Source organism: Augochlora pura, chromosome 8 (genome assembly GCF_028453695.1).
Source record: "Augochlora pura isolate Apur16 chromosome 8, APUR_v2.2.1, whole genome shotgun sequence".
In the NCBI taxonomy this organism is placed as follows: domain Eukaryota; kingdom Metazoa; phylum Arthropoda; class Insecta; order Hymenoptera; family Halictidae; genus Augochlora; species Augochlora pura.
This window is the reverse complement of record NC_135779.1, coordinates 9,770,846-9,781,381: the sequence shown is the minus strand read 5'-3', so window position 1 is coordinate 9,781,381 and position 10,536 is coordinate 9,770,846. Positions and strand designations below refer to the sequence as shown.

Sequence of the window (10,536 nt, the reverse complement as noted above, 5' to 3'; positions counted from 1 at the left end):
CGCCCAATTTTGGCATAAATTAAGCGAAGAAAAGAGGCTTAGCGTTTCGTTAACGAGGAGAACTATTTGGTCCCTAGTAGCGTCGTTGTTTTTGCTGCACCCGGTACAGCCGAGATGAATAAGTAACGCTATAGATCTAATATAAACGACAATGAACAAGTAGATAGGTCACGCCGATACATGTATGTACCTATAAACGTAAGACGAGAGTACGCACTTTTGTAATAGTAGTTCCGACAGGGAGAGATGATAACAAAACCGCGGTATATACAATAGCGAATAAAATAAAAAATATATATATATTGAGAACAAGATATATATATATTGATAATAATAATAATAATAATAATAATAATAATGATAAAAAAAAAGAAGTTGACGCTTGATACACCATAGTTTTCACCGACATATCCTGGTTGAACACATCCTCTTTATGTGCATACTGCATACCTATGCATATAGTTATTATTACGAGGTACACGCGACGATAGAGTATTTTATGATTAAACTGATAAATGATTATGGATCATTACGGATTAGTTGTATCGATTACGATTCTGATTATTATTATTGTCATCACATTACGATCACTAAGGAGTATAGGTACATAGTAACGATGGTACAACTAAGGCAAGTATGTACTGTACATAGCTGTCACCCTATGCCCCATACGACTATACAAATATATATATATATATATAACATTATATATATACATATAAATATATATATAACATTATATATATATGTATATATAATGTATGTATATAGTATATACATGTATACACACGCGACACATTAATGTAAAAAAAATTATATATATTTATATATAGACACAAAGCCATTATTCTATCGCAGACCATGAATTATTGTTGTACTACTGTTTATTTTCGATTTACCTATTGTCACTGCGACTATAGTTTCGCCGATAATCATTGTAACGTGATCTGATTACCACCCGCGATCATTGTCGCAACGACACGACTGCGATCGTCGTGTACACGTATAATTTTAATTAACTAGTGTGTGGCGAGACGCGTATTAATTATCGCTGAAAGTAGATCCTCACTCTTAGCAGCATAGAAGGAGACAAATTCTATTTACACTTGTTTCCGCAGATTGGACTCTACCTCAACTTTTCTTCGTTCGAAATCCGGGAAAAAAAAACCATGCAACAATACGCGCGATTATGCGTCCTCCAACACTTTTTTCCGACCTTCCATTATATCCTTTAAAACGACACGTTGTTCGGTTTTACGAAGTACGCTATTGAACTTGTACGTTATTACTATTTAAACAACTAGTGAGAGAATCGTTAATGAAGAAACAACCAAGAATAATAAGAAAGAAATAAAAAAAAAAAATAAGAAAAAGAAAAGGAACTGCAGCGACCTCAGCCTGTGATAGTTACAAAGGATATTATTTCGATTAAGAATTTGCTGTATTAGATCTCTACCGTAGGTCAATGAATCGGCGATAGTTCGAGAAAACAGGAGCGAGAAAGAGCGAGTGTGCGTGCGCGCGCGCGTGTGTGTGTGTGTGAGAGAGAGAATGAGAAAGACATGATTCTGTGGAACGATTGGACTTTACTATCGGGGCCGTGGTGCCTAAACGTCGTCGAACTCGTTGAAAATGATCATTGATCGAAGAAGAGAGAAAGAGAGAAAATGGTTGCACGGCTCGAAACTGCGTTGTATAGTTTGTGGTACTATTGTCAATACGTTAGTAAGATTTAAAAACGCAAAAGCATACTTCATTTTTGACGAGCTTCGTTGATATCGTTGCGAACGCTATCGTAGCGCAGTTTGTATATACGCGCATACCTATACGTTGCAACGTAAAACTTTGCTTTTATGGATATCCACCGTCTGAACACACCATGTACATTTATATTTGCGGGCTCCGCAGTTTTTCCTGAGGAGTATGTGAAGACGCGTCGATAGAATCGAGAGAAGAAATAATTTCTTTAAATTTTATGTATTATGTGATTATGCCGCTTGTATACTTGTAATTTTATCCGTAATCGCATGTGATAAGAGAACAAAAAAGAAAGAGAGAGAGCGAGCGAGTGTGCGAGAGAGAACGAGAGCAAACGAGAGACATACACACGCAAAGAATGTTTAGCGGATGAAGAAAATCGACGCGAAAACGAGTGTCATTGAGTGCTTTAACAAAATATATAGTATAACGTGTAACAAAATGTACGCTTGTGATCATTAAGGGTTTACATGTCTTTTTATTATGTAGTAATTTTTCTCTCTTCGTAAATACTAATCCACCTTTTTCTTTCTTTTTTGGTTACATGGCTGGGCGTCATGTAAAAACGGCTCGATAACGTTTCCGTAACGGTATGTTCCTTTTATTAGGCGAGACACGCGAAGATCATTTCTATTAGCTGTAATAATTGCCTGTAGGGCTCCTTCGTAATATCTTTCAGTATATTACTGTATTGTGATGTTAACTTAAGCCATGGACCGATATTTGCGGGAGCGTGAAAACTCGAGGTCGCTGTAGTGAATTCTATCGCTCAGGTGAGGGATCACTTTCTCAGTTTTTTAGCTTGGCTCGAGGAGCTCCGACGAATGCGAAACGTGGAGATTGTTTAAATAAAGAAACAAAGAACAATGGAAATGTATCCGCATATTATCTTCGAATGGCGAAATGCGACGATTGGGGACTATGTATTGTGATCAGCAAACAGACTACAATGTAGTTTGTTCGTAACTGAATGAACAAACGGAAACACTTGTGTAATAAAGTAGATATCCATTAAAGTTTGTGCTTCTTCAGTTCCCCGATCCTTATGCTACTCCAATCAGACAAACGAACCTTTCCTGAAAAAAGGTAAAATTTCTTGTAAAATAACAGAACCAATACATCTATTCGTATCAAAATTTATTTCCTATTCCATCTCAACATCAACAACAGCATCTTCCACAATGATCTGCTCGGACGTCACAGGAACTTGTATCACAGGCAACGGGTCTGGAGATCTAGTGTAAGTATTGCTCGTCAAATGTTCCTTGAAATATTCGCCACCCTTTTCTTCATACTCCTTTTTGTTTACGAGAAACTCGGGCAAGTTGCCGTTCAGACCGAAATCTCTGGCGCCGTACCATGCGTCTATGCTACTGTTCTTTGCTATGTTTATCTGAAAGTTGGAGCCGAACGGTCTGATCTCGCGAAGCTCGCGGTTCAGTCGTTCTAACAAACCCGGAAATCTAGTTGGCCCGCCAGTAAGAAATATGTTTCCCACGAGGCGTAGCTGTTGCTCAGGTGGGTATAGTTTTAGCACGAATTCGATTGTTTCAGCGATCCCCGCTTCCATCGAACCTATCATGGACGGCTGGAATAATATTTCTGGAGCTCTCAGACGTTCCACCCCCACATGCAATTGATGAGTTTCTCCTGGGACCATGGGGACGTTGGAACCGGCGCCATCAAACTCCGGATCATGATGCCGTAGCACATCTTCTAATTCTAACAGCTTTTCTTGCTCTAATTCCGAGTCCGAATCTCCACCTTCCTATAGAATGCAATTTCAATTAACACATAATCATGATTTATTTAGGTATGACGAACTTTAAAATATTTACGGACCCGGTTGATCACTTTGTACACATCCCAATCTTCGTCTCTCATGCCGAAGTCGTCATCGCGTTTCTCTTTCCTTGCTAATTGACTTATTATTCGCATCCTTTCCTGGGCTGCGGCTGTTCTACGCTTCGCCATATCCTGTCTACGTTGCCTTTTCGCCATCCGTTTCTCCAATATTTCCTGCCTAAGAAGGTAAGCCGAATTTTATTACCAGTCTACGAGTTTTGACCAGAAGAATTGACCGTTCATTTCAACGGATTTGTTACCGTTTCTTTCTCACGCCGGCAATCCACTCATCAAAGTCTTGTTGGTCCTTAGGTTGCAAACTGGATTTTATTTTCGGTTTTTGTTCTTCCATTACTATGTTTTCTTCCTGGGAATTGGCTGCTACTATTTTTTGCCTCGTTCTTTCTACCTTTGCTTGCAGATTGTTTATCATTTTGATCAAGTCTGTTTCATTTGCGAGGGAATAGGTCTTCAGAGCTTGATCGAATTCATCGGTTTCACCTTCCTCTAATAAATCTTGAACGGCTAATAATTGATTTAATTGCTCCTCGTCTTCTGCTAACTGTGAATATTAATTATTATGTCGGACCTTCGTTTAACGATAACCTTTTTCTATGTAAAGGATATTATTTACCCTCTCTTCCCTTTTACGCGCATTAATTTCCATTAATCTTCTAGCTAATTCCCGTTTCCGTTCTTTTTGTTGTTCGACTGTTAAACCAGGAGCATTTGCAGGCGCAACATAGGGCAACTGTACTCTTAACACGTTCGAGTCATAATGATCTGGATCGGCCCACTTAGAAATTTCATCTTGATAATTAAGAGCTATCATAGAATGTTCATGTATTAATTCCTGTAAATCGAAGAGTTAAATAGTTATAGTTAAAGACAACAGCGTACATGAGAATTACACAATTCACTTACTTCTGCTCTGCTCGGTGTTATAGCATTTACATGTACTGGATATTTCAATTGGAGCAGTCTGTGCATATAAGATGTAATGTGGTATCCACCAACATTGATTCTCCTTGCATTCACAGGATCTGCTTTACCATCTAATATTGGTATTATGTGAGTAGTATGGTAACCGATACTGATGATTAAACCATCAGGTGGACAATTATTGTGTTGATAGGAGAATAGGCAGTCTACTCCATAAGCAATCGCTGGTACATTGTAACATTCAAACAGAAGTTCTGCCATCACTGAAATTTATCAGTTTAGTAAATGAACATTGATTTTAAGAGAACAATATACAAATGTATATTTTACATTACAATTTCGAGAATAATTGGGATTTAAGAAGGTTTCTGTTAAGATAATTGGATGATTAACAGTGCCTTCCGTGTCAATTCCCATGTGGGCAAAAGTATAATCAAATATTTGTTCCTGGGCTTCAAAATGGGTTACTACATTTCTATCGAACTGTGTTTTCAATTGAAAACGGACAGCTTCAATATTTGCAATATCGTTCCCCACCTGAGGATCCCCATCTTTCTTCCCACGCTCTTTTCTTGGCTTTGCAATCAGATTCTTAAATATCAATTGAGGCTCTTTCTCAGTTGCCCAGCCAACTCTACAGTTATACGATCCTAATAAAAATTATTTCTTAATTTTTGTTACATAAGATAAGTACTGTATTAATCGTCGGTGAGCTCGACTACTCACCATTGTCAATAACAAGTGGTATTCCTTCAGTTTTTACTCTATCCGGATAAGAATGAATTATATCAGGTATAGCTCTTATGTCTTTTAATTCGAGGACCTCCATCTTATTAAACAACGTTTGCTATTTATATTAAATTTTCGTGTGCAACACTAAATCTCTTGCTTCAGTGGATGTAATTTCTTCCATGATGTAAACAATGCCAGACAAAAAATAAAACGGACAAAAACAGCTCGTGACAATGCTTATGGCATGATGCCCAACTTATGCGGCAGACTTCAGATCTTTGTAGTTGTCACATTAAATATGAAATAACTAAACATTGTAACCGTCGCATTTATTCTTTACTCTTTCAACATTGGTACATCAAAATATGATTCGTACTTAATCTTACCAAGCTATAAATTCTTACTTATTCGTATTAATTATTGAAATATTTGCAAACTAAGTAATAAGTAATTCTTATTAGTTTAAAATTCGTGCCATTTTTATTTACCTTCAAATAGCGCCATTGAATGTAGTGACAAAATGCTCAAACTATTAGCCAAAATCAGTTGTTGGTACGTTAGTCTACCAGTTTCAGCAATTTACCGTTATGTATAATGGCGCTTTGGCCCCATAATCTTCGATACGCAAATTCATTAGAGCGAATATGAAATAGAAATTTTCTCAGTAAAAAATTTATTATATATATTTATTATTTATTATATACAGTATGGACTTAAACGATAAGCATTTAAACAACATAACCTTGACATAATCTTAACCTAACCAACACTTATTGGTGGCTGTAACAAATACAGTGCAGTTTAACAAATGTAGCACAGCCAAATGACATCTATTTATTTAAATATTGGCTTCAAGAAACATATCTGGTCCTCGGTAGTATAGTGGTCACTGTCTCTATACGCGTACATCGGTTTATGTAGTATGTAAATAATCTTAGAAAAATTATACTTCCAAGATAAGCTAAGATAAACTAATATAACTCAAGATAAGCTAAGTTAGACTAATAAGTATACCTTCACAATAGACTAAACACGCCAAAAAATTAATACCAAAGTATCCGAAGATTATTTTAGTTATGACTATGCAATAAAATTTAGTAAGCATCCGACTCCTCGATAGTATAGTGGTTAGTATCCCCGCCTGTCACGCGGGAGACCGGGGTTCGATTCCCCGTCGGGGAGAGTTATATTTTTAATTTTTCTTTATTTTTTATTAATAAATACAGTTGGTTTCTTCCAGTCCCCCTGCCACACTCCTTCTTTGCCTCCTGTCACTCAAGAGCGATTCCATATAGTTCTTCTTTTCTCGCCGTTTTCTACATGTATTATTCCATACCACAGCCCAAATTAAAATTTATAATTACTGAGATTATTTAACAAGAAGTGCAATTGTAATTCGATAGGCCAGACTACACGTACTCCACGTTCTTTTACATGCGACACGTTTTCCATTTTCGTACGTTTTTAAGGACATTTTGTTATTATTCTGTATATATTATTGCGGCTTAATAAACGTATATTTAAAAAAAAAGTGATCAGTATCCCCGCCTGTCACGCAAGAGACCGAGATTCGATTGACCATCGAGGAGAATATTATGTAGGGATTATTGTTAGGAAATCCCACGAAACTCCGTGTGGTAATATAATAAAACGGGCATCAACTAACGTTGATTAACAATAACAGCAGCAGTAAAAGTTTATTAACGAAAACGTTTAGCACTTCCTACAACTACAACACAACAACCACACTCAACCACTTGCGCTGGCAAAAAATTCACCGACGCGTGTACCAGAACGGTCCAGTGTAACTCGTTGGTAGGCGTCACACAGTATTCGATGCTTCGAAGAAATCGGGAAAAGATTGATATTTTCTAAACTAATTTAATTTTACTATACGCTATGCAGTGCAATGATAATTTGTTTTGGCAAACAATCCCACCCGACGTGCCATGCGTGTCGTTTTTGTTCCCGTAACAATCGCATGTCGACGTACGTACCACGTCGTTGGCGATTCTGAGACAAAAGCATTACGACGCGCGTGGCACGTTTTCCAGCGCAAGTAGTTAATAACAACGACTTAACAACTATATCTACGATAATTATAACACGACTTTATAGGGCGACGGTTCTCTTACGACTGTCCCGATCTTTTCGACGGCCCTTCCACCCTTACCATCTTTTCTCTCATGATCTTACCATGCTCCCTCTCTCTTGCACACAATCTTTCACACTGTGTCTTACTGTTGCTCATTCGCTCTCTTTCTTTCCTTATCTCCATCTCACTCGCTCACGCTCTATCTTTCGGCTACGCAGATCTTCGAGGAACCTAAGCAATGATCTCAGGTTACTCGAAGCCTCCCAAACATTCTGTCAACATCTGGCTTATTCTAACTGTCTTTTACGACTCGCAACCATTCTGCCTTTCATACTTGGGAAAAACTCTACAACTATTTTCCATTATTTTTTCTTACTTTGTTACTTAACGTATAGTACTATTAAATATACATTTACATATATATTTTCACCCCTTCTAATTTTTACTCTTTTATTAGATTTCATCTATATTACTAATTTGTATTGGGTTGGCAACTAAGTAATTGCGGATTTAAAATATGTAGGAAACTTCAATTCTTTTGCTTAGAAATATAGGTTCATTCAATAAGACAAATCAATTTTGACACTGCCTTTCTTTCAAGGCTTCATTTCAATATACTGTATATAACATAAACATCGTGCCTGCGATGCTTGCTTTTTTGGAAATAATGCAATAAAATATGTCTGAAACGCGCTTCTTGTCCTTCCATCTACAAACAGTGATAAAAACGAAACTAAATAACTAATCGATACAATTTTCTTACTAAATTGAAGATGAAAGTCCAGGCAGTAGGAAAACAATATAACTTAATTACTTGGAACACGCTGATAAAACAAAAGAATGTGTTAAGGCCATCTATGTATTAACAAAATCCGCAATCACTTAATTGTTAACCCAATAATTTATATGAAAATATTATAATAAATCAAAGTTGACTCGCGTATCTAGACGTGCAAATATTGTATATAGCAATCAGATTATAGTTTTCTTTTTTAAATCTAATTTTTTCTTTAATTCAGGTTTAACAGTAATATAGGGTTTTTCCGAGTATGAGAGGCCGGATGGTCGACAGTGTGGGTCGTAAACTTCAGAATGAATGAGACAGATGTTTACAAAGTGTTTGGGCAGCTATGAGGGATATGGGATCATTGCTTCGGTTCTTCGATGTCCTGCGTAACCGAAAGATAAAGCGTGAGCGAGTGAAAGAGAAATAAGGAAAGAAAGAGACAGAATGTGAAAGAGTGTATGCAAGACAGACAGAGAGAAAGAGAGAGAGAGAGAGAGAGAGAGAGAACGGTCGCCCTGCAAATTTGTACAATGTCGTAGTTATTGTCGTGGATATATTCATTGGGTTGTCGTTGTTGCTTAAGTCGTAGGAAGTGGATGTACGATATTACTAATAATTGTTATTGTTATTGTCGTTTGCTACATTACCAGGCAGTTTTGTCGGATTTTATTGCCATTCATGACTTCCAAGTACATATTTGTACTGAGGAAGCATCTACGTATTAGCTATGCAAAAACAATATAAAAAGATAAAGGAAAAAGAAAAGGATATATAGTAGTAAACCCATGTTACAATAAGTTAGTCATTAATTACAATAAGTGTTATGTAAATATCTCGTTGACAAGCTGCGCGTGCCTCGTTATCCTAGTCTTTAGTTTAGTATTTTAAGTTTTCTTATATATTGTTGTACTTTTTTGGAATGTTTAAGATTATTGTACCTTTTTCTAGATATTGTATTTTATGTAGCGCAATAAATGTTCTGTTTAAAAAGAAATAGTTAGTATCCCCGCCTGTCACGTGGGAGACCGGGCTTCGATTTCCCGCCGGGGTGGATTTCTATTTTTAAATTTTATTTATCTTTAAAGAAATAGTTTCATAATCTTTTAATGAATACATAAGTTATCATCCTGTATAAAATTGTATTTTATTCGTACAAATAGTTACAAAAATACAGTACAACATTTAGATTGAAAGTATGAGGTTATATTAAGCCCTCTTCGATTCAATATATTCTACGTTCAAAGAAATACAAATTACGATGTTGTACTGTCTATTCTTACTAATAAAACTTTTAGATAAAGACTGAATTTTTAAAATTCCAATAATACTATCCTAAATTCTTTGAATTGTATTTTCTTGTAACCAGTATTTTTATATTAAAGCTTTGTAGCAGAGAAAGCTTTGATCTGTATTCTCGTAGATGACACTGCAATCGGAATACAATGTTGTGAAATCTGTCAGTATTACATAGTGTTTTCCTATCAGGAATTGAATTTAATAAATAAAATACATGAACAAATTTATATTTTATAAAGTACGTTGTGATATAAGATCAAGATGAATGCACCTCCGACCTTCGAGTCATTTCTTCTGTACGAAGGAGAAAAGAAGTGAGTATCTTAAATTAGTTAACCTATAATTCGCGAAATTTCGAAGTTATTTGTATATTATTTTTGTTTAATTCTAATTTAGAATAATTAAGGAACAAGATACTAAAGTTCCCAATGCAGCAATTTTCACAGTTAATAAAGAAGACCATACACTTGGAAATATGATCCGCAAGTATGTTTTCTTAGTGTAGTTTTTAATATACATCTGTATAAATTGTGAAAGTAGCCTAAATATGGTCATTAATAATAATATGTTATTCAATAGTCAATTATTAAAGGATCCCCAGGTTCTATTTGCTGGATATAAAGTTCCACATCCGCTAGAACACAAATTTGTGATCAGAATACAAACAACATCAGATTATACACCACACGAGGCTTTCATGCATGCAATTACAGATTTAATTGCTGAACTTTCGTTGTTCGAGGAGCGTTTTAAAGTAACAATTAATTACTATATTATTTTAAAAAATCTGAAATTATTAATTATGATTTAACTATAAGTTGTGGTTAAACATTCTTTTAGGAAGCTATCAAAGAGAAGAAGGAGGGTCTGGATTGAATTACAGCGTTTCTGCTTATAGATATACTAAGCTATGCTATAAATAATTGATCTATATACATCTATAAGTAATTTATATATAAGACAACTGAGTTAAAATGAATTTTGTATATACAAACAATTAAATAAAAGAAAACCAAAAACAAATAATGCATTCATTCTGAATACTGGGAAGTGTAGGAGCGCTTTAAGATAATTCTATTAA

At 35.6% G+C, this 10,536-nt stretch overlaps 2 protein-coding genes and 1 non-coding gene across 3 annotated transcripts; 2 read left to right on the top strand and 1 right to left on the bottom strand.

The window, feature by feature from the left end:
• Positions 1 to 2,880: 2,880 nt before the first annotated feature.
• On the bottom strand, positions 2,881 to 5,522 carry Arp5 (Actin-related protein 5). The gene is made up of 7 exons (XM_078188925.1): positions 5,272 to 5,522; positions 4,881 to 5,195; positions 4,528 to 4,808; positions 4,238 to 4,456; positions 3,864 to 4,165; positions 3,601 to 3,781; positions 2,881 to 3,526 (listed from the first exon to the last, which is right to left on the bottom strand). Exons 1-7 carry the CDS (start codon positions 5,372 to 5,374, stop codon positions 2,903 to 2,905), a joined length of 2,025 nt encoding a protein of 674 aa, XP_078045051.1. The 5' UTR covers positions 5,375 to 5,522; the 3' UTR covers positions 2,881 to 2,902.
• Positions 5,523 to 6,387: 865 nt separating this feature from the next.
• Positions 6,388 to 6,459, top strand: Trnad-guc (transfer RNA aspartic acid (anticodon GUC)). The gene has a single exon. It is a non-coding gene; the product is annotated as a tRNA-Asp (tRNA).
• A 3,105-nt stretch (positions 6,460 to 9,564) lies between these two features.
• Positions 9,565 to 10,469, top strand: Rpb11 (DNA-directed RNA polymerase II subunit RPB11). The gene is made up of 4 exons (XM_078189708.1): positions 9,565 to 9,769; positions 9,852 to 9,941; positions 10,035 to 10,209; positions 10,296 to 10,469. The coding sequence occupies exons 1-4, from the start codon at positions 9,717 to 9,719 to the stop codon at positions 10,329 to 10,331; spliced, it is 354 nt and encodes a 117-aa protein (XP_078045834.1). The 5' UTR covers positions 9,565 to 9,716; the 3' UTR covers positions 10,332 to 10,469.
• Positions 10,470 to 10,536: the final 67 nt, after the last annotated feature.

Coding starts and splice junctions, on each gene's coding strand:
- Arp5 (XM_078188925.1), bottom strand. CDS start 5,374: ATGGAGGTCCTCGAATTAAAAGACATAAGAGCTATACCTGATATAATT. Junction 5,196..5,271: donor ACCACTTGTTATTGACAATG/GTGAGTAGTCGA, acceptor AATTTTTATTAG/GATCGTATAACTGTAGAGTT. Junction 4,809..4,880: donor TCCCAATTATTCTCGAAATT/GTAATGTAAAAT, acceptor GATAAATTTCAG/TGATGGCAGAACTTCTGTTT.
- Rpb11 (XM_078189708.1), top strand. CDS start 9,717: ATGAATGCACCTCCGACCTTCGAGTCATTTCTTCTGTACGAAGGAGAA. Junction 9,770..9,851: donor CTGTACGAAGGAGAAAAGAA/GTGAGTATCTTA, acceptor ATTCTAATTTAG/AATAATTAAGGAACAAGATA. Junction 10,210..10,295: donor TGTTCGAGGAGCGTTTTAAA/GTAACAATTAAT, acceptor ACATTCTTTTAG/GAAGCTATCAAAGAGAAGAA.